This window comes from Panthera uncia, chromosome F2, assembly GCF_023721935.1.
Source record: "Panthera uncia isolate 11264 chromosome F2, Puncia_PCG_1.0, whole genome shotgun sequence".
Classification (NCBI taxonomy): Eukaryota; Metazoa; Chordata; class Mammalia; order Carnivora; family Felidae; genus Panthera; species Panthera uncia.
Genome location: NC_064812.1, coordinates 42,121,149 through 42,141,471, shown reverse-complemented (window position 1 = coordinate 42,141,471; position 20,323 = coordinate 42,121,149). Strand labels below are relative to the sequence as shown.

The 20,323-nt window shown below is 42.1% G+C and overlaps 1 protein-coding gene across 2 annotated transcripts in view; it reads right to left on the bottom strand.

Moving 5' to 3' along the window:
• Positions 1-20,323, bottom strand: part of CDH17 (cadherin 17) — a 58,564-nt gene that overhangs the window by 1,992 nt on the left and 36,249 nt on the right. Inside the window, exons 10-16 of one of the 2 annotated variants that reach the window (XM_049633147.1) lie at positions 19,572-19,648; positions 17,477-17,668; positions 11,489-11,733; positions 7,862-7,992; positions 4,992-5,231; positions 1,022-1,138; positions 771-884 (exon numbers count right to left, since the gene is read on the bottom strand). In XM_049633147.1, coding sequence (XP_049489104.1) covers positions 771-884; positions 1,022-1,138; positions 4,992-5,231; positions 7,862-7,992; positions 11,489-11,733; positions 17,477-17,668; positions 19,572-19,648 — 1,116 coding nt within the window. Of the gene's footprint in view, positions 1-663; positions 885-1,021; positions 1,139-4,991; positions 5,232-7,861; positions 7,993-11,488; positions 11,734-17,476; positions 17,669-19,571; positions 19,649-20,323 lie in introns of those variants that run through there. The other variant, XM_049633145.1, reaches the window with a different exon arrangement.

Here is a 20,323-nt window from a genome sequence, read left to right as displayed (position 1 = left end):
TTCCTTTTCAAAGAGAAGGGATGTGAAATGGTATAAACCCCTTCAGTAAAGTGGATGTGACTTGGTGAAGTATCTATTTCTAATATTTAACTTATGGTGAGGACAACAATTGAAAGAGGACCTCTTTGAGCACTGAGCGTTTCACAAAAAAAGAAGACGGCTAGAAGTGTGGACCCTGCTGTTTAGCCTGGCCAGGGCCAAAGCAGAATAAGGCCCATGATAAGCTCGACTTGTTCTGATAAGCTCGACTTGTTCTGGGGTAACAAAGAATTAGTCTACCATCATGATAATACTCTAAGGGAAGGTCTGCAACATTTTGGGTATGTAAGCGTCTCCACCGGAAGGCTAATTCTACCTGTTCCAACAATGGTAGACTGGCCTGTAAGCTCTGTGAGGGTAGGATCCGTGTATATCTTGCCCATCACCTATCCCCCACATCAAGCACCGTGCCTGCCGCATAGCAGGGGCACAGCTACTGCATCTCTCTCTCCTGTATCACAAAAGCTTGGACACTAGGCACAAAACATAACAATTTATGCTTTAAAGCCTCTTGTGTGATATTTCCCAACTAACCAATGATAGGTAATGGGTGGTATTAAGGCAGCAGATCTCAACTAGGAGAGTCTGATGGTTTGCTGGTAATGCATATTCCTGGCTGTTTGCCTAGAACGTCAGTAAGCAGCCAGCAGACCAGCCCCAAAGACAGACCCTGAGGTGAAGGTTTCTAAGGCCCAGAACAGGAATCCTTGAATCTGAGAAATTATACTCACCAATAACCAAAAATGTGGCCAGGAGTATACCAACTGCCATGCCCACAGTGGGCATCCCAGGCTGGTGACCTGCTGGCTGAAAACAATGTCCTTCCACACATGTGCAGAAAGTAACTAAAATGCAAAACAGTATTTGGTAAAATATATTTTCAAGCAAAAAGTTTGCAAAATCCTATATCAAAGACAGGAATTCTCTCAAACTACCCATGGTGACAGACATTATCCCAAGTTGTCTGTGGCAAAGTACCTACCTGGTAAAGAGACTACACCTTCCAACGGTGGCCGGCCACCATCACTGATGCGGATTGGGACACTGTAAAGTCCCTCTTCAAAGTTAGTGTGCTTGGTAGAAAGTTTGGCATGAGTTCCTGTCAGAATAGGGGGAAAAAATGAATGACATAAAAACACAACCTCATACCCATGTATCAACAGGAATAAAGCTCACCTTTGCAATATAATACTATGGTTGGCCAGGAAATTATTCGATATAAGTATGAGTTAAATTACCCAAAGTATCACCACTCAACATTGCCTTCCATAACGTCAAACAGGATGCCAAAGCACCCTTTAATTTCTCAATTTATGATTGCTCTGTAGAATAAATACTACTAACTATCATAGCTCTGTAGCTATGTTTTATAACATTAGACTGAATGAAACACTGAATTAGAAAAAGAAAAAAATATTTGAAGACGTAACTGCTAAATGATTTTCCAAATTAGGTAAAAACTCTAAGTCCTCAGATCCAAGAAGATTAGTAAATCCCAGGAAAAAGAAAAACAAAGTGACACTAAGGCACATAATAATCAAATTGCTTAAAACTAGTGAGAAAGATCATCCTGTGTGTGCGTGTGTGTGTGTGTGTGTGTGAAAAAGAAAATCTTAAAAGCATCCAGAGGAAAAAGGATAAATTACATTTAAGGGAACAAAGAAGAAACGGTGCAATCCAGGACACCGGGGGAAAAACATCTTCAAAGTACTGAGAGACAGAAGTCTCAATAAATTTAAAAGTATTTTAGCCAATTGTCCCCTGGTTGCCAAGCAATTAAGTTAGAAATCCATAATCAAAGATGTGGGAAATCCCCATATATTTGGGAACTATATAACACACTTCTAAGTAAGCCATGGGTCACAGAAGAAATCTAAAGGGAAATTAGGAAGTATTTGGAATGGAATGAAAATGGAAAAACAACACGTCAAACTTTGTGGGCTACAGCTAACATGACACTAAGACATAAAATTATTGCACCAAATGCCCACAATAACAAAGAAAAACTTTCCAAATTAATTGCCTCAGCTTCCACCTTAATAAAAATAAAACAAGAAGAACAAATTAAATTCAACATAAGAAGAATAAAGGAAATAATAAAAATCTGAGCATTGAAATACAAAACAAAAATGCAGGAAAAAAAATCTATGAAATCAAAGGCTGGTTCTTTGAGAATATCAGTAAAATTAATGACCTCTAGCCAGATCGATCAGGAAAAAAAAAAGAGACAACCTTCCAATATCAGAATGAGGTGACGATATCACTGCAGAGTCTGTAGATTTTAGGAGAATAATAAAACCATATGACAAATAACTTTGTGCCAATAAATTAGACAAATCAAATGAAACAGACAAATCATTTAAAAGACGCAAACTAATAAGTTCAACCACGAAAAAATCTATAATTTAAATAGCCCTGTATCTATTAATGAAATTGAATTTTTTAAGCTTATTTATTTTGAGGGAGAGAGAGCATGAGCAGGGAAGCGGCAGAGAGAGAGGAAGAGAGAGAGAGACAATCCCAAGCAGGCTCCATGCTATCAGCTCTCAACCCAACGTTGGGCTCAATCTCAGGAACCATGAGATCATGACCTGAGCCGAAATCAAGAGTTGGTCACTTAACTGACTGAGCCACTCAGGTGCCCCAAGAAGTTGAATTTTTACTTAAAACTTTTTATAAAGACAACTCTGGGTCCAAATGGCTTCATAGTAGATTCTACCAAACATTAAGAGAGAAATAAAAAACAATTCTACACAAACTCTTCCAGATAATTGAAGAAGTAGAATATTTCATAACTCATTCGATGAAGCAGCATTACTCTGACATCAAAACCTGACAAAGACATTACAAGGAAAGAAAGATATAGACCAATATCCCTCATGAATACAGATGGAGAAATCCTTAAAATTTTTGCAAATCAAATCCAGCAATACATAAAAATGCTAATATTTCACCACCAAGTAAGCATTATACCAGGAAGAGATTGGTTTAAGATCTAGAAGTTGATTCCAAAAGTTGATTGGCACAATTCACCAAATCAATAGACCAAAAAAATCAACCATACAATCATCTCAATAGATGCAAAAGAAGTACATGAAAATTTTAGCATCCATTCCTAGTTAAAAAAAAAACAAAAACAAAAAACAAAACAAAACAAAAAACCTCTGTGCAAGTTAGGAACAGAAGATAAACTCCTTGATCTGATACAAAAAAACTATAGCAAACTTTATACTTAATGGTCAAAGCCTAAGTGCTTTCTCCCAAGATCAGTTTATTTCTACTCTCACTACTTTGATTCAACATTCTACTGATGGTTTTAGCCAGTAATAAAAAAATAAAGAAATAAAAGTCATCTGGTTTGGAAAGGAAATTAAAATGCTATTATTTGCAGACAATATGATTGTCCATGTAGAAAATCTTTGGAGGGGCGCCTGGGTGGCTCAGTCAGTTAAGCTCAACTTCAACTCAGGTCATGATCTCATGGTTAGTGAGTGTGAGCCCCATGTCAGGCTCTGCACTGACAGCTCAGAGCCTGGAGCCTGCTTTGGATGCTGTGTTTCCCTGTCTCTCAGCCCCTCCCCTGCTCATGCTCTGTCTCTCTCTGTCTCTCAATAATAAATAAATGTTAAAAAAAAAAAAAAACTAAAAAAAAAGACACTGTTACAAAATGCAAACACAAGTCATAACCCATGAGAAAATATTTGCAAGCATATATCTGACAAAGAACTGATACCTCGATTATAGAAAGAATGCTAGAAGTCAACAATAGAAGGCCAACAGCCAAATTTTTCAAATGGGCACAAAATTTGACCAGCCCCTCCACCTGTGAAGATATATGGGTGGCAAATAAACACATGAAAAGATGCTCAACACCATTAGTCTTTAGGGAAACTTACATTAAAACCATAATGAAATGCTACTGCACTCCCACTAAAATGGCTACTATTAAAAAAAACCAAGCAGAGCAAGTATTGGGAGGAATGTTGAGCAACCAGAACCCTCATAGACTGCTGCCGATGTAGAACGTTACAAACTGGAAAGCAATTTGCCATTTTCTGAAAACTTTAACCATACAGCTACCATATGACCCAGCCATTCCACTTCTAGGTATTTAACCAAGAAAAATGAAAGCATATGCTCCTACAGAATTCTTGGTCACAATGCTCATAGCAGCTTCATTTGTAACAGCAAAGACTGGAAGCAAACCAAGTGACAGTCAAGAAGTGAATGGCTAACAAACTGTGAGAGCGTCTTACCATGGAATGCTACTCCATAATCGGAAGGAATGAGTATTGATACACAGAATGACATGGAGAAATTCCAGAATAAGTAAGCTAAGGCAAAAACAGCCAGCCAAAAAGAGCACATACTGTATTATTTTATTTAGATAAAATTCGTGAAAATGCAAACTAATCTATAGTGATGAAAAGCAGAGCAGCCATTCCCGGGGATGGGGGGTGGAGGACTGGCGGGGTGGGGGTGGGGTGGGAAATGAGGACTGCACCTAGAGCTGGAGCATGAAAAATCTTGGGGGGTGGTGAAAATATTCTTATCCTTATTGTGATGAGGGCTTCATGGGGTCTACATTTATCAATTTCTATAAAACTGTGCACTTTAAATATGTGCCGTTTATTGTGTGACAATTATTTTTCCATGAAGGTGTTTTTAAAAACCATTATGAAATCTGTCCCTCGGTGGCCATTGGAAATTTTGCAAATGCTGTTCAGATTGTCCAACTGCCCCTATACACTAAGGGGGATGCTGTATGTTAATCTCTCCTCCCTCCGAAGCCCAGGGCTTTCTTCCCCCTGGAGAGCTCCCCTCTACAGGTTCTCAAAGCATGAGCTTCCTCCGTGCAGCATGGGGGAAAACTCTGTGTTGAGTGCCACCGCAAGCACACCAAAGCAAATAAAAACTAATTTTATCATCCGTCAGTGTTTTGTTCAACTCACCATTGACTCTCGAAACTTTCCAGTCATTTTGTGAGCTTTCACTGACAAGGGAAAACGAAAAGTGTGGACTCGGAAATGACCGCTGATCATCATCAGTCACCTCAAAAAAGAGAGTCCCCTCTTGGTGGAGGGGATGGCACAGAAACAAGCCCGTGTACTCCTTGGCTAGCCGAGGGGGGTTGTCGTTGACATCCAAGAGGGTCAGGTGGAAACTGGCTATGGAGCTCTGGGAGGAGCCGCCTAAGGAAGTAAGGGATTGAAACATGATATCAGCTTTCTCATTTTCCTCATAACGTGACAAGATACCTTCTTTTCTTTAAAATAAATAAATAAATACACACACACACACACACACACACACACACACACACTCTTAAAGCAGTTGGTATGCTGAAGTAGTAGAAAGATAACAAGCTTTTAGAATCAGACCCGCTTTCGTTTCCTGGTTAAAAAGTCTTAGTGATGATAATAATAACTAAGATTTACACACTAATATTTTATACGTATTACTTCAAAACAACTCCGATGTGCATTTACTGATGACAAGACTGAGGTTCAGAGAAGTCGTGTGACTTGCTCAAGGTCACACAGCAGTAGAGAGGCCTCCATCCCAGGAAGTCTGACTCTAGAGCCCACAACCGCTCCTCAGCACTGACTCGGGCATGTTTGTGGTTTTCTACACCCCGTTTCTTCAGCTGTACAACATGTGACTTTGTGAGGATCCCATGTGTCGTGTTTGTTGAAAACAGTAAAGGGCTGCGCGAATGTTATTTTCTGTGGTGTAGTGGTGAAAGATTTAGACCCTGTAGCCTTAATGGTTGGTAGCTGTGTGATGGTGGGCAAGTTACTTAACTTCTCAGTGCCTTGATTCCCTCGTCCATAAAATATGGCCAATAATAGTACTTACCCAAAGTGTTGTATGAGGATTAAGTTGTCACACTGAGTGCTTGAAACAAGGATGCCAGGGCAACATAAACACTGACTCTCCTCATTCTCCCTGACATCAATCACAGATACCAGTTCCACAATTTCTGACCCCATCCCGTTTCAATTCCAGTGAACCCTGTCTTCCTGCTTTGCTTTTCAACTGTCTTCTAGGGCCCTGACCACATTTAACCAAAGGGGGAAAAGACACTGTGCTCTTGAGGTCGTTTCAGGCATCATTTCAGAGCCAACAAGGGGTGCAGAGCATTGAATCCTGATTTTGATTTGTGAAACTTCTAAAATGTGAGAGGCCTCTAGGACACATCCAAAGTCAAGCGTTAATCCCCATGGTATGTTGTAGTGGAATGCGTGGCACAAAGGCTCAGCCAGAAACTTCCTGATTACTCGGGAGCTTTTAAATCAAGAGTTAAAGGTATACAATGTGATAATGGAATGTGCATCTGTGGAAACATGCAAGGGAGAAAGACCGTCCCCCCCCCCTGCCCCGCCCCCACTTCAGCAAGGCCCGTCTGCTTGCACACAATCGTTCCAAATTTGGCACACACTTCGGCATTTCTACCCTCATTGGCTTAATCTGACTGTGGTGCTTTTGTTTTTCTTAATCTTTTCACAGGCAGGGGCCATTTTTATGATTTCCATCCACTGGAATGTTCCCCATTCCACCTCCCAACCCTGGGCCTCACATTTTGAGAGTTTATTTATTTATATATTTTTTTTGGTCTAAAACTGTATTTATTTAGTCCCAATTTGTTCAATTCTCATTTTCTGGTAAACCAGGCAGATATATTTACTATTTAATTAGAGGCTTCAACCAGCATAAGAACAACAGAATTCCTACTCTAAGTTAGAAAACTCCATTTAAATGCAAAGAAGCCTCATGTTTTAATCACCAGCCTTATCACTGGTAAGCATGCTATTCCTGTGGATTTATGTTGATTTTAATTTTTTAAATTCCCTGGAACTCTACGTTCAAAGTCAGTGGGGATATATAGCACCACAACGGGATCCAACGGAATGCAAAGATTCTGCAGAATGATTCAAACATCCTGGGCTCATCTATATATGTCTTTTCTTTCAAATGGTCACCTGATTTCATCAAAACAGAGATACCCAGGGCCAGCCAAACCTAGTGAATCAGAATCTCCAGGGGTGAACTCCTCCTACCTTATTGAACAGTCTCCCAGGTGATTCTGGCACATATCCAAGTTGACAACATGGCATAAAACACTTTCTGTCTCAGGGGTACCTGGGTGGTGCAGTCGGTTAAGCGTCCAACTCTTCATCTCCACTCAGATCACGCTCTCACAGTTTGTGAGTTTGAGCCCCACATCAATCGGGCTCTGCACCGATGGCACTGAGCCTGCTTGGAATTCTGTCTCTCCTTCTCTCTGCCCCTCCCCTGCTTGTGCTCTCTCTCTCTTTCTCAAAATAAGTAAATAAACTTAAAAAAAATTTTTTTTAAAAATATTTTCTGTTTCAGAAAGGATCAGACCTGAACCACTGCAATCGCAGGCTGAAAGAACAAGTAATGGTCTAGGTCAGCAGAGCAGTGGTTTGGCCCTGCTCTCGAGAGAAACCCACAAGCACTTTGGAGGAAGGGGAGGGAGTTCAGCGGGGACACAGACACCTGCCCAGAAGCTGTAGTCCCTCCAGGAACAAGAGCGAGTGGCAGCAGCTCTCTTGCTGCCTAGCCAGCCTGCAGGTGCACCCCTGCCTGAAAGAGCCCAGTTCAGGGGCACCCGTGGGCCGCACCTTGCACAGAACCAGGAAGGTGTGGGCCCTTCACTCCACTTTTGTACCCTTATCAACCTTCCACTCTAAGATAGGCTGACAATTTGACCCAGTTAAGTTTCCCGCCCACGCCATCTTCCCTCCCATGTCTATTAACGTACCACCTAATAATTTGCTCCTTTTTTCTTTCTCACCTACTTCGGTCGCCATCACTTGCACCCGATACAGACTTTCAGCTTCCCTGTCCAGAGGAGCCGTGGTAAAGATATCGCCAGTGACAGGGTCAATTTTAAGCCAGCCTCTTGTGTTGTCTCTCAGAGAATAACTTCATAAAGTAAAAAGAGCAAAAGAAAACCCACATTAGTCTGTGTGAAAATGTGATGAGAGTCTATGGATTATTATGCCTTATCCCTTGCATATCACTTATAACATATTTCAAGGATAATTAATCAATATTATTAATGCTTTATTTGCATCTCATCTATCTTCAAAAGGAGGATGTCCTCATCCTTACAGATTTGTAGTTATACTTGTTTTATTAGAAAAGGTATAGTCACAAATTCTGGAGCAAAGAAGTTAAACTTTTCTGCAAATCAAAGGTTTCTAATTAAGACAGCCTGGAAACATCTTTAAAAAAATGTTTTAATGTTTATTTATTTTTGAGGGAGAGAGAAAGACAGAGTGTGAGCGGGGGAGGGGCAGAGAGAGAGGGAGACACAGAATCCGAAGCAGGCTCCAGGCTCTGAGTTGTCAGCACAGAGCCTGACGTGGGATTCAACCCCACAAATGGTGAGATCATGACCTGAGCCGAAGCCAGATGCTTAACCAACCGAGCCACCCAGGTGCCCCCTGGAAACATCTTTTAAAACTGATTAGCAAACCACTCCCTCTAAGAAGACTTGAACACCCAGGGGCAGAGATGCCAGGGAATGGGTGGATACTCAGGTTGCTGGTGGCACAGTGAATTGTTCCTTCTACAAACATCTACTGAGTGCTTAGCAAACATCAGGCTGTAGAACAAGAGAGGAGATTATCAAAAACAAAAACAAAAACAAAAACAAAAACAAAAAAACAAACAAAAAAAACAGGCTCTTAGGCCAATGGAGGAGACAGACACAGAAATAGATAATTCCAATAAAATGTGGTAAATACAATGAGAGGGGCCCTGTGGCACCCCAGAGAAGCCTTTCTGAAGCAGGAGATGTTAACTAAGGCAAGAAACAGGATGCTTCAGGCAGAAGCGATTGCATGAGCTAATGCAAAGAGGAATAGCCTGGTGGTGTGAGAGGGTCAGACATCCCAGCTGTGTTGGGATAAAAACGGGAAGCAGTGGATGGCAAAAGATGAAACCAGGGAAGTAGAAAGAGCCAGATAATGGGAAGCAATGGGCAGCCGTGGAATGCTGTTAAGCAGGAAGGTGATCTAGTCATATTTGTGTTTTCAATGAAACTTGTTGTTAGGTGTGTGAGAGATGAATCTGAGACAAGACTAGAACCACAGGAAAACCGATTAGTGTTGCCTTTTGAGAGGCAACACAACATAGCCATAAGGATATCCATATCTTTAGGCCAAAGAATACCACCTCTGGAAATTTTCCCCCAAATAAAAAACAATTTAATCAAGGTTAAAAAAGAATTCTATTCATGCATATATTCAAAATATTTTATATAATAAAAAAATACTGGAAACAACCTATATGCCCAGAAGCAAGAGAATGATTAAAAAGCCAGGGTGTATTAGTTCATCAAATTAATTTTTTTTTTTTGTAATATTAGTATGTTCTATATGCCAAGCACTGTTAGGCTGCATGTACAGCTGATGAAGAAGAAATCCTATGTACTTGGGATTTCATTCTGAGTAAGATGGGAACTCTTTGGAAGGTTTTCAGTGAAGTCCTTTGAGCTGATCCACTTTTTAAAAGGACCACTGTGATTGTGGCAGGTGGACGCAGGGTGGGCTGGAGGAGTGGGCAGGGATGGACCCAGGAAAGAGAGGATGGTGGTCTGGACCATGGTGGACATGGTGAGAAGCATTTGCATTCTGGATATATTTCAAGGAGAGGATCTCTCATTTTTGCTGGTGGGTCGGATTAGGACCCAATGGGTGCTGATGGATTATAAATTTGGGGGCTGAGAGAAAAAGAATGCACTCAGGCCAAAAACTTTGGAGCCATCCTTAATTCTAAACTGACCTATTACTAGCATCAGAAATATTGATTATTCCTCATTCTTGAAATGCCTTTTTTCATTTGTCTTCTTACAGGACACTCCCCTTCTCGGTCTTCTTCCTCATCTTCCTGATCTCAATTTAATAGCATGTATATCTTTTCCTTGATCCAAGAAATGTTCTTAAATGACTTTGTTTTCCCTACTCATAAACTCAAATTTTTTTTCACTTATCTTTGACTAATAATCTTTATAGCATTCTCATGAAGAAGGCAGAAGCATTTGTTAAACAATAAATGGCCGTAAATTACAAATATTTTGTGCCCCATCATAATTTGTGGCTCTGATGTATATATTAGTACCTACACTAAACCACACAGTACAGCCCCCACTCTTCTTTCTTTCTTATGTTTGCCTTTAAAAAAAAATGTTTACTTATTTTTGAGAGAGAGAAACAGAGCACAAGCAGGGGAGGGGAAGAGAGAGAGAGACACAGAATCCAAAGCAGGCTCCAGGCTCTGAGCTGTCAGCACAGAGCACAGTCCCGTGAGATCATGACCTGACCTGAAGTCAGACGCTTAACCAACTGAGCCATCCAGGCGCCCCTTATGTTTGTTTTTATGGAACCAGAGAAGGATGTAGAGAGTGAAATTGTAGATGGGAAATTTATTCCTTGATAGACGATCAGAAAAAGGTCTTAGAAGTAATCCTAAGTACTTAAATGACAGCTCACTGGGAGGCAAGACTCCCCTCAAATGTTTCAAGAAATTTAAGGAATTTAAGGTCATTCTTAACCACATGCAGTGGTTTAAGGCATGCTAAAGTATTTGTCATGCCGCAGAAGCAAAAGATTTGGGCTCAAATCCTATCTATGTGCTTGTTAACTATACAATCTTAAAGAAGTTATAAATATTGATACAGATATGGATACACACACACACACACACACACACACACACACATATATATATCTTGGGCAAATTATCATTGTTCACTTCTAAGGCAAATCTGTGTAAGTCCTGTCGCACTGGGAAAAAATGACTAAGAATGGAAAGATTTACATCTTTTTTTTCTAACCGCCTCAGCCTGGGCACTGACCTCTCCAGAGGTAGGCTCTGGAATGAGTCTTGTCACCCCAGAACTATTGTCCAGAGATCCAAGAAATGTAGGCACTCTGCATCCAGAAGATTCCCTTATATCAGGTGACTGAGTCTGTCCAACTGGGCTTTTGCTTCATTCTCTCTGTCTAGAGCTTCAGTCCATTTTAGGGACTGGGCTAGAACTCTCTCCCAAACCCTGGCCCCCGTGGCTGGTACAGACACAGAGACTGGCTTTGGGTCGCCCAACTTCTGGACCCCATCTGCTGAACTCACCAGCTCTCAGCCACAACTTGCAGTTAGTGGGCTGGGATGGAAGCTGACATGCTTCCCACTTGCCTGGGCCTGGATTCTCACTGATGCCCACAGGGTACTGATGACTGTTGGAACCAAGATTAAGTTCACCATGGACCCTAGGATAGAGCTTCAGATCACTGGCTGCTTTCTTAGGGGAGAGCCCTGGAGTCAGGCCAGCTTCTCTGCCCCTCCCAGCCCTTCTTCCTCCCCTCTGGCCATGGTCCCAGCACAGCTAGGCCTGCCCAGCGTTGCTCTCCTCTACCTTATGTCCAGATTTTCCGGATCCTTGGCAGTCACGTTGCCCACTTTAGTGCCTACAGCCACATCTTCCCTGACTTTTGCTTGGTATATGCGCTGGGAAAATTGGGGTGCTTCATTCACATCTGTCACAATAAGCTTGAACTTCGCAGAAGAGCTGGTGTTATAATGTACACCAGACACCAGAGGCTCAGGATTCTCCGCTTGGAACACAATGTTGTGAATGGCTACTGTTTCAAAATCAAGAGGCTGTGTAGGGGGAAAAAAAGAGGAAAAATTAATTTGGAGGACGATTAGCTCTCTTAAAAGATTCGGTCCCAAAAGTCCTTTAAAAACTTTCTTACAGAGCAGCAGTTCCCAATTTGGTGTCAGCAAAAACCTACTTCTCGGAATGATAACAGAACCATAAAAAAGACTTTGCTAAAGGACTTATCAGAGCTTTTAATATGCTATATGCATTCTGACTCTCCTAAAAGAGGAAATCAATATAGCATTCCTCAAATTTACTTAACCCTGGGATACTCCATTCATTCAGCAGAAATTTATTAATTCTATCAAGAAAATTCCCAGAAGACAGATGGGGAAAGGCTCATATTGAGATGTTCACATTGTATGGAGAATGATTTCCCAGAGACCTCGGGATCCAAACCCCAAAATAAAGGACTTAACCTCATAGAGGGTGGCAGAGGTTAGCAGAGAAAATCAAAAGATAGAGGATCCACTCTTGTTCCAGACCATGCTGGACAGAGCCAGGAATCAAGAATCAAGAAACTAATGTGAGTGTAATAAGAGGAAGCACATAACAGAGCTACCCAAGACAAGGAGTTGCTTCAAAAACCAGTAAATTCCCAACTCTGGTAGCTTTCAAGAATAGGGTTAAACAAGATATAATAGGCTAGCCTAGAAAGAACTTACATATCATTTAAGTAACTGGTTCTGTGTGACTTTTAAGGTCTCTCTCAAGGCACAGAGTCCATGATTCTGGGGGTGGGGGAGGAATCCTAACTTTAAAGGCCTGCTGAAGAGTGATAGCCCCTAAAGTTGGGCTTCTCATCTGGGATTAAAAGGCTTCTAGGAAGCTGTGAAGCCCTAGAAACCAAAATTGAAATATTTATATTTGTGTACATGTGAATTTTCTTCCAGGGAGAGGATACAGTCACAGTCTCAGTGGCACCCAGGACCTCAAAAACAAAGGAACCAAAGCAAAGCCCGAAAGGTACATCATGGATTGTGGAAACCACACTGTTTTGTTCACTCTCCCAGGCCTGTAGGACCCAGGACCTCTGGTGAGCTGTCAGTCTTTTAACTTTGGTTTATGTCAGTTGCTCATCAGTTAAACAGAAATGGTAATATCCATTCAGGAAGAGAAAAACTCATCGCTTCTTGGCCTTTTGGCTAAGATCAAGGAAGAGAAAAACTCATGGAGGATTTTACACACCATCGCATTAGCTTGGCCTGCCCTTCCCTAACATCAGAAAAAGTTCTCTCCCTCAGTCAGGACTTGGCTCAATGTCAATGTTGTCCTCTCCACATCAGCTTTCCAAGTCCCCACCGGCTATCCCCAGATGGACGGGCTCCACATCCTCTGTAATCTCACAGTACCTGCCTCAGGAATCTCATTGTTTAGTTATCTATTTTAGATCTTTACTGAGCATAAGCTCTCTGAGAGGAGGAATTGTGTTATATTCACCTTTGTTTCTCCACTCTTCCTTGGCATGCAGTATCCATTGTGTTATCAGTCAAGAAATATAAAGATGAGAAGGACTTGGTCCTTCTTGGGCTCTTGAGAGCCCCAGCAGAAAAGAGATTCTGGGGAAAATTCCCACTCTTCAGAAACCCCTCTCCTCTATGCACACACAAACACACACAACATCACAACACAATTTCTAGTGCAATAGAAAGGATGATAGAAAGATTGTTCATATGGAAGAGAAAGGATTATGTCTGAAGACTCAAGGTCATTTGAGATAGAAAATAAGAAGCAATTGACAGGATATAACACACAGTTATAAAATTTTGTAAGCTAGACAAGATGTAAAAGAGAGGATGTTTACAGAGATAAGCACGCCCTATCTGCAGGCCATGGCCCCATAATGATTTTTTGATCACCTCCAAGTGATCTGATAGAGCTCCCCACCTGAAGGTGGGGTGCAAGCTAGAGCTTCTGACTCCCAGGGACCCACTCCTTATCTCAGGGGATGAAGACAGGGGCATCAAACAGAGAAATCCTGGCAGATAGAACAGCCCCAGAGCAAGCCTACAATGTGGACAAAGGATGTACTCTGTTCCTTGCTGGTCCAGCCAAGTCCAAGCTCATGCAGGCAGCTCAGCTCTCCATGTGCTCAGACAGAGGACGGGCATCCTATCCTCTCACCAAATGGGTCCTACATGGCCTCCCTGGATTTCCCACCCCATCACTGCCGCCCCCAGAAGTGGGGGATAAAAACACGAGACACCATGTCTGCAAATGGGAAGAAGCCTGTGTTATCCCGAAAGAACATGTGAGACTGAGAGTAGAAAAAGATGAGAGGGGAGACTGTGTGTCCAGCTAAAGAGCTGGAACTTTATCCTTGAGGAGCAAAGAGAAGCATTACGCACAAGACTGACAAGGTCAGATTTGTGTTTTAGGAAAATAACTGCAGAAGCAGCCATGTGAGGGTACCCACACCCAACAGGGAGACCGGTAACGAGAGGACGTCAGTGCTCCTTAAACACTTACTGAATGGAAGACCAAATGAGAAAGGAGCAGCCTGCTATTGATCAGTGTGCTTAACTTTCACACCAGGAAAAACACTGACCCACATCTTCCAGGGAAAAAATTAGAAATGAAAGATGCTAAATTAGCAAACGATAATCAGCAGAACTTAATCAGAGAGAGACAAGCCTTATCAAACCCTCTGTATCATCTTTCATAACACAGGGAGGTGCCTGCAAAGCCAAGTCAAGAGACCCATTGTGCACAATGAAAAATTATGCAGCTTTTTGAAAAAAGAGGAAAATCCTGTCATATGCTACAGCATGGAAGAACCCTGAGAACATTAAGCTAAGGGAACTAAGCCAGTCACAGAAGGATAAATACTATATGATTTCGCTTAAAGGAGCTACCTGGAATAGTCAAATTTACAGAAATGGAAAGTAGAATGGTGGTTGCCAGGAGCTGGAGGGTTGGGGAAATGGGGAGCTCCTGTTCAAGGAATGCACAGCTCCATTCATGCACGATGAAAGAGATCTAGAGATATGCTATACAACCGTGTGCATATAGGTAAGGTGCACTATAAAATTTTAAAGGATAGATTTTATGCGATGTGTTTTTGACCATAATTTTTTCAACTAGTTTTTTTTTTAACTGAGTTGAATCCTCGGCAGCTTTTTTTTTTTTTAAGTTTATTTATTTTTGAGACAGAGAGAAACAGAGCATGAATAGGGGAAGGGGCAGAGAGATAGGGAGACACAGAATTGGACGCAGGCTCCCGGCTCTGAGCCATCAGCCCAGAGCCCGACATGGGGCTCGAACTCACGGACCGCGAGATCGTGACCTGAGCTGAAGCCGGACGCTTAACCGACTGAGCCACCCAGGTGCCCCGTTTTTTCAACTAGTTTTAAACGTTAAAAGATGATTGACACGATGGTTCAAAAGCAATGGTACTCCCCTAGCAGCTTAATGGATATGGAATTAGAAGCCTAAGACACACACAAGTAACCACATTACAGGGTCTAATTTACTTAAAACACTAAGAACAGTATAAATACACACATCTGTTATAGTGAATACATACATCCTAAGGGCTATTGGTTAACATTTGGTATATCCTAAACCCAGAATCTACACCTTAGGGTGAGCTGTTGCTTAGCATTTAAAAGATCTTAATCAGAGATACACGCTGCAGCTACTGCAGGCCTTGAGCCACAACTACCTCAAGCAGCCCTAGAAGGTTCTTTAATTGGCAGAGTGATCTTACAAAGAGATGGGGTGATATTAGTGGTCTCCAAGACATGTAGTCTGGTTTAAGATGTGGTATAATCTCTCAGTCATCACATGAACAACTGTGTGAGCATCTGGCTAGGCTAGCAGCCTATACCCTTCCGAGTTCTAGAACTCCAGTTCTGTTCTGTCTAGGATCCTCTTTCTTTGGACAGTCAGACAAATCCTCTCACGAGAATACTGGCATCACAGTGCCTGAGGGACGGAGAGCTGGGACTTCACAGGACTACAGCACAAGCTGGATGATTCTTTTTGTGTATATGGTGCAGACTTCAGTTATTTATTCAGTCAACCAATATTTATCAGACTCTACAATGCGCCACGCAATATTCCAGACACTTGGAATACAACCACAAACACAATAAGGATGTGACAAAGATTTAGGTCAGAGGCCTGCGTGATTGTAACGTACCTCCTCACGCCAGGGTTGTGTGGGAGGATACTCACAGCTTGCACCCACCACTGATCATTCGGGGTCACCAACACCTCCCTAAAGGTGCCCAATAGCCACAAATGGTCAAGTTAACTTAAGCTGGTTCACAAAAGCCACCACAAAGAAATGTTGACATGTGGAAATTACTCGTACTGAGATGGACAGGCCTCTACTCATAGATCTCCAAAGAGCTCTGGTCCTGGACAAACTGGGAGCTGTTTGTCCCTGTCAGCACGCTTCCTGGAGCACCCACTGCCAACTCTGAAAACTGTCCTTTCATTTGCCTGTTCCTTCTGTGGTTCTTCTCCACATAGACAGCCATGAAGAAGGAGGGGGGTGGGTAGTTACAACATCATCTTTTCCAAATGTCAGACTGAGACAGGATGCTAATGGTTTGAGTTGGTCCAAACACAAACCTTGCCGCTCGATCCCAATGAGGCCCTTCGTCAGAAGTGAAGTATATGGTAATAATAGGATCAGAATCCTGACACTCTGCCCTAGGGCTCCCTTCAACACTAGCACTTTCCTCCCCATGCTTCTATCCATTTTCTGTGACATCATTCTATTCTGTCCTCCTCTTCATCTTTCCTTTATTCTGGTCCAAAACTTTCCTCCAGCACCTTTTTTTTTTTTTTTGCAGCCTCTAGCACACTGCACTGCAAACCTTCAACACTCAACCACACCTACAGAGACTATCACTGTAACTCTTATCCCTTTTATTTCCAAATATATTGGATGACACTGAGTACTGCTTCCTATTGAGTCATCTGGTAGACTATTTACATGCTCTAAAGCATAGATGAGGCAGCCATAGAGAAAAAAGGTCAGTTGCGGGATGGGAATAGAATGAAGAAGGGATGGGAAGATCCTGTACAAAGAAGTAGCTACTATGGTAATTAGACTTTGGCTCTAGACTTCCCAGTCCTTACAGAAGGAAAGATAAAGTGAGAGCCAGTGAGTTCAGCAATATCATAAAAGATGAAAGTAGGGGGTTGGCAGGAAGGATAGGAGGAAAGGATAAACTTGTCTATTAAACCTTGGAAGCAGATATACCAATTTCCAGTCATTATTAAAGAAGAATCTATGGATGACACATTAGAATAGAGGGTCTATGGCCTAAAGGGCTCATAGGGCTCATCCAGTCTAACATCCCACACTTGCAAAGTAAAGCCCTAAGCAAAACCTCCCCACTCCCAAGATTTAACAAATAAACATATAGAACACCTAGTTAAATTCGAATATCAGGTAAACAACAAACATTATTTTTAGTATGAATAGGTCCCAAATATTGCATGGGATACCCTTATTCTAAAATATCATTTATCCTATATTTTATATATCTTCTATGGCAACCCTCCCTCCCTCCACAAAGGTTACTTGCTGAGTTAGTGACAGACGCAGAACTAGAATCTTGGCCTTCTGTCTTTCCGGTGGATGAGAATGACTGAGTGCTCTAGGAGTCCCTCACTACACCTGCAAGGTCACTGCTAATCCATTACCTCTGCTCATAGATCCTTACACCGTCCTAAGTAACTTGATTTATCAAAAAGAAAACTTCCACTAACGGGGCTATTTACCTTTTTAATTATGACATATCCAGCGTTGGTTTGGGGATCTGTGTCAATCCCCAGGCGCCCCTCACTGTCTCCCTGTATAATACGATACAGGATTTTAGAACTCCCAGTAAATGGCTCATCAGTGTCTGTGGCCCGGATGGTCAAGATGGTGGACCCAACGGCTGTGTCTTCAGCAAGAGTCAGGTTTCCATACTAACAACAACAAAAAAAAAAATAGGAGAAGAAAATGAGAATGTCCTCTTCATCAAGCACAGTTGCCAAAGGGCAAATTTGTCTCTTTGGTTTCACAATGAACACACGTCATAGTTTGTATCAATACTTACCGAGCATGTTTTCCTACTGATAAATTTGGTGCAGTTGATTTTGACTTCAGTCATACTTGTAGACTGATATCCATTGCACCAAGAAACAGGTCTCAGAGCTACTGGTAGGACTCTAAAATAGATTCCCCTTCTCACATCCAATATGTTTACTAACTGAAATTATTATACTAGTGATCATATAAATAAATAGCTACTATGTGTTGAGTACCTAAATTGTGGCAGGCACTTTACATACGTTATTTTAGTTCATCTGTAATCCACCAAGGAATAGAGGGTAAGAGCCTGAACTTTGGACTCAAACAGCCTGGGGATGAATCCTAGGCTTGCCACTCAGGAGCCAGGTGACTGGAAGCAAGTCATCTAATTTCCTTACGTCTCAGGTGATCATCTGTCTAACGAAAATAATAGTAGGACCTACTTCCTGCTTGCTGTGGGGATTGAGAGAGATAAAGCATGTAAACCCCCTGAATGCCTGGCACATAAGTACTCAATAAAGATAAGCAATAAAACTACTCCATTGAGTAGCTATATTATCATTTCCATTTGACAGAAAAACAGAAGATTGGAAGGGTAAACCCCACCCAAGAGCATACAGCTAGTGAGTCACAGAATTGGGACTCAAGCCCATGCTTGTCCAGTTCCAAAGCCTGTGTTCTTACTCACTGGCCTAGACCATGTCCACTGAAAATCCCCCGATCATCTCTCTCGGCATCATGATCTTAAAGATGGTAATAGGCAGGGCCCAGGCGGAGGACTGGGGCAATGACAGAAGCCCACTCACTCTCTCAAGAGCCCACTTTGTATTTCCAACTCTCAAAGCAGGGTGTTCTTGTCCTCAGTGTGAAAGCACTGTCCAGATGGACCAGAAGGAAACCACAACACAAGGAAGGGCTCCTGGAGACTGAGAAGGAAGGGGTTCCTTACCCCATGTTTGTGTAGCCCCAGTGCCTGCTACACAAGTTATATTCAGTCACACCTCTTGCCGCCCCAAACCCTCTCATACATCAATTCCCTTTCTTTGTCACAGCCTTGTCCCTATTTTGATTTGTGATCATCATCACAGGGCTCTGGACCGTCCCATAACTGACTTCAAACATGACCAACAATCTAGTCAAATGGGCTTCCCTCTGCTCTAGAATAAAGAGAGACATCCCTTTTAAGGGAAGCAGTGGTAAGACCACCCCAAGTTTAAAGCCCAAATCAAAATATGTGAAGTATTTTTCTTGACGTTCTCTACTGATCCTTTTTCTCCTGCTTTTTCTGACCAATTTTCGTAATTCTTGCAAATGTCTTAAGCACATCCTTCTTGAGCTTAACCGAGAGGTTAGTTTTTCTTCTCCTTTCTCTTGCCCAATTATTGCAAAAGGAGTGGAAAGTGCCAATATTCCAAACATCACATTTTTGACTAAAAATGCTGGTCTGAGACCATTTCTTGTCACACAATATATAATGACAAATTGCAATTAGCCATTCAACTCCATTCCATTTGACAAAGATTGCGGGTGCAGCTTTTAAGCAAGCCCTTGGAAGAAATGAGCCATTGGTAGAAGTTTATAAAATTCTGTTTATAAATGCTGTTATATACTATAACAGTGAATGCTATTGTTCCCTGAAGATTTCCACTGAGGATGGTGTCTGGGTTTGTTACCAGTTTGCCTAAAGCTACCTTTAAAGTCTGGAATTTTTCCTAACTACTTACAGTGTCTTTATCGCAGAAGTAAGGGCCAAGTAATATGAACAAAATAAAGAAAAAACAGATGAAAACTACTCACATCTGATTTTTCAAAGATGGGGATCTGATCATTGATATCAATAACATTGATCTCCACGTGACAGAGGGTTTTGAAATCTGAAAGGCAAAGTCATATGACAATAATTTTTCGTTAGAAATCATGCATTAATATTAGAAATCTGCAAGAAAAACATTGGCAAGGCAAGTGACAGCCACAGCCAGAATTCTGCTACTGACATGCAGTTTTTGTGGAAACAGAATTCTCTGCTCCCCACCTGTACCCACAAGCAGGTCACCAAAAGGAGGCTGGAGAAAGCCCTGGAAGAAGTTCCTCTGGGCGTTCCAGGCACATGGAACATATGCCCCCTCCTCAGTAAGGCTTGTCCTGATCAAGACAGTTTGGGTTTTTTTCCTGTGAAGCAACCAACCGTAGCCTTCAAAGCCTAGTGCAAAACTATCTTTCCAGAAAGCCTTCCCTGAGTAGCCCAGCTAGCTGTCTTTCCTTCTCTGACCACTTCCAGTACTTACCATCCTGCTTCTCTGTCCTCTATGGTGGGAAAGTCGGGTGCCTGTTCCCTTTCCTCCAAATGAGGGAGGAAGTGTTACAGTTAGCCCTCTCCAAAAAGCCTGGCTACCCAGCCTGTAGGAGGTGAGGGGGGTCAGAGGTAGCTCATGGAACCCTTTGGGAAATAACACAGGCTTTGAGGGTGGGTTTGACTATTCAAATATCTGGTCAGAGAGAGCAGGTTCAACCTAGGTCCAAGAGGAGCACAGAATACAGATGGGAATGGG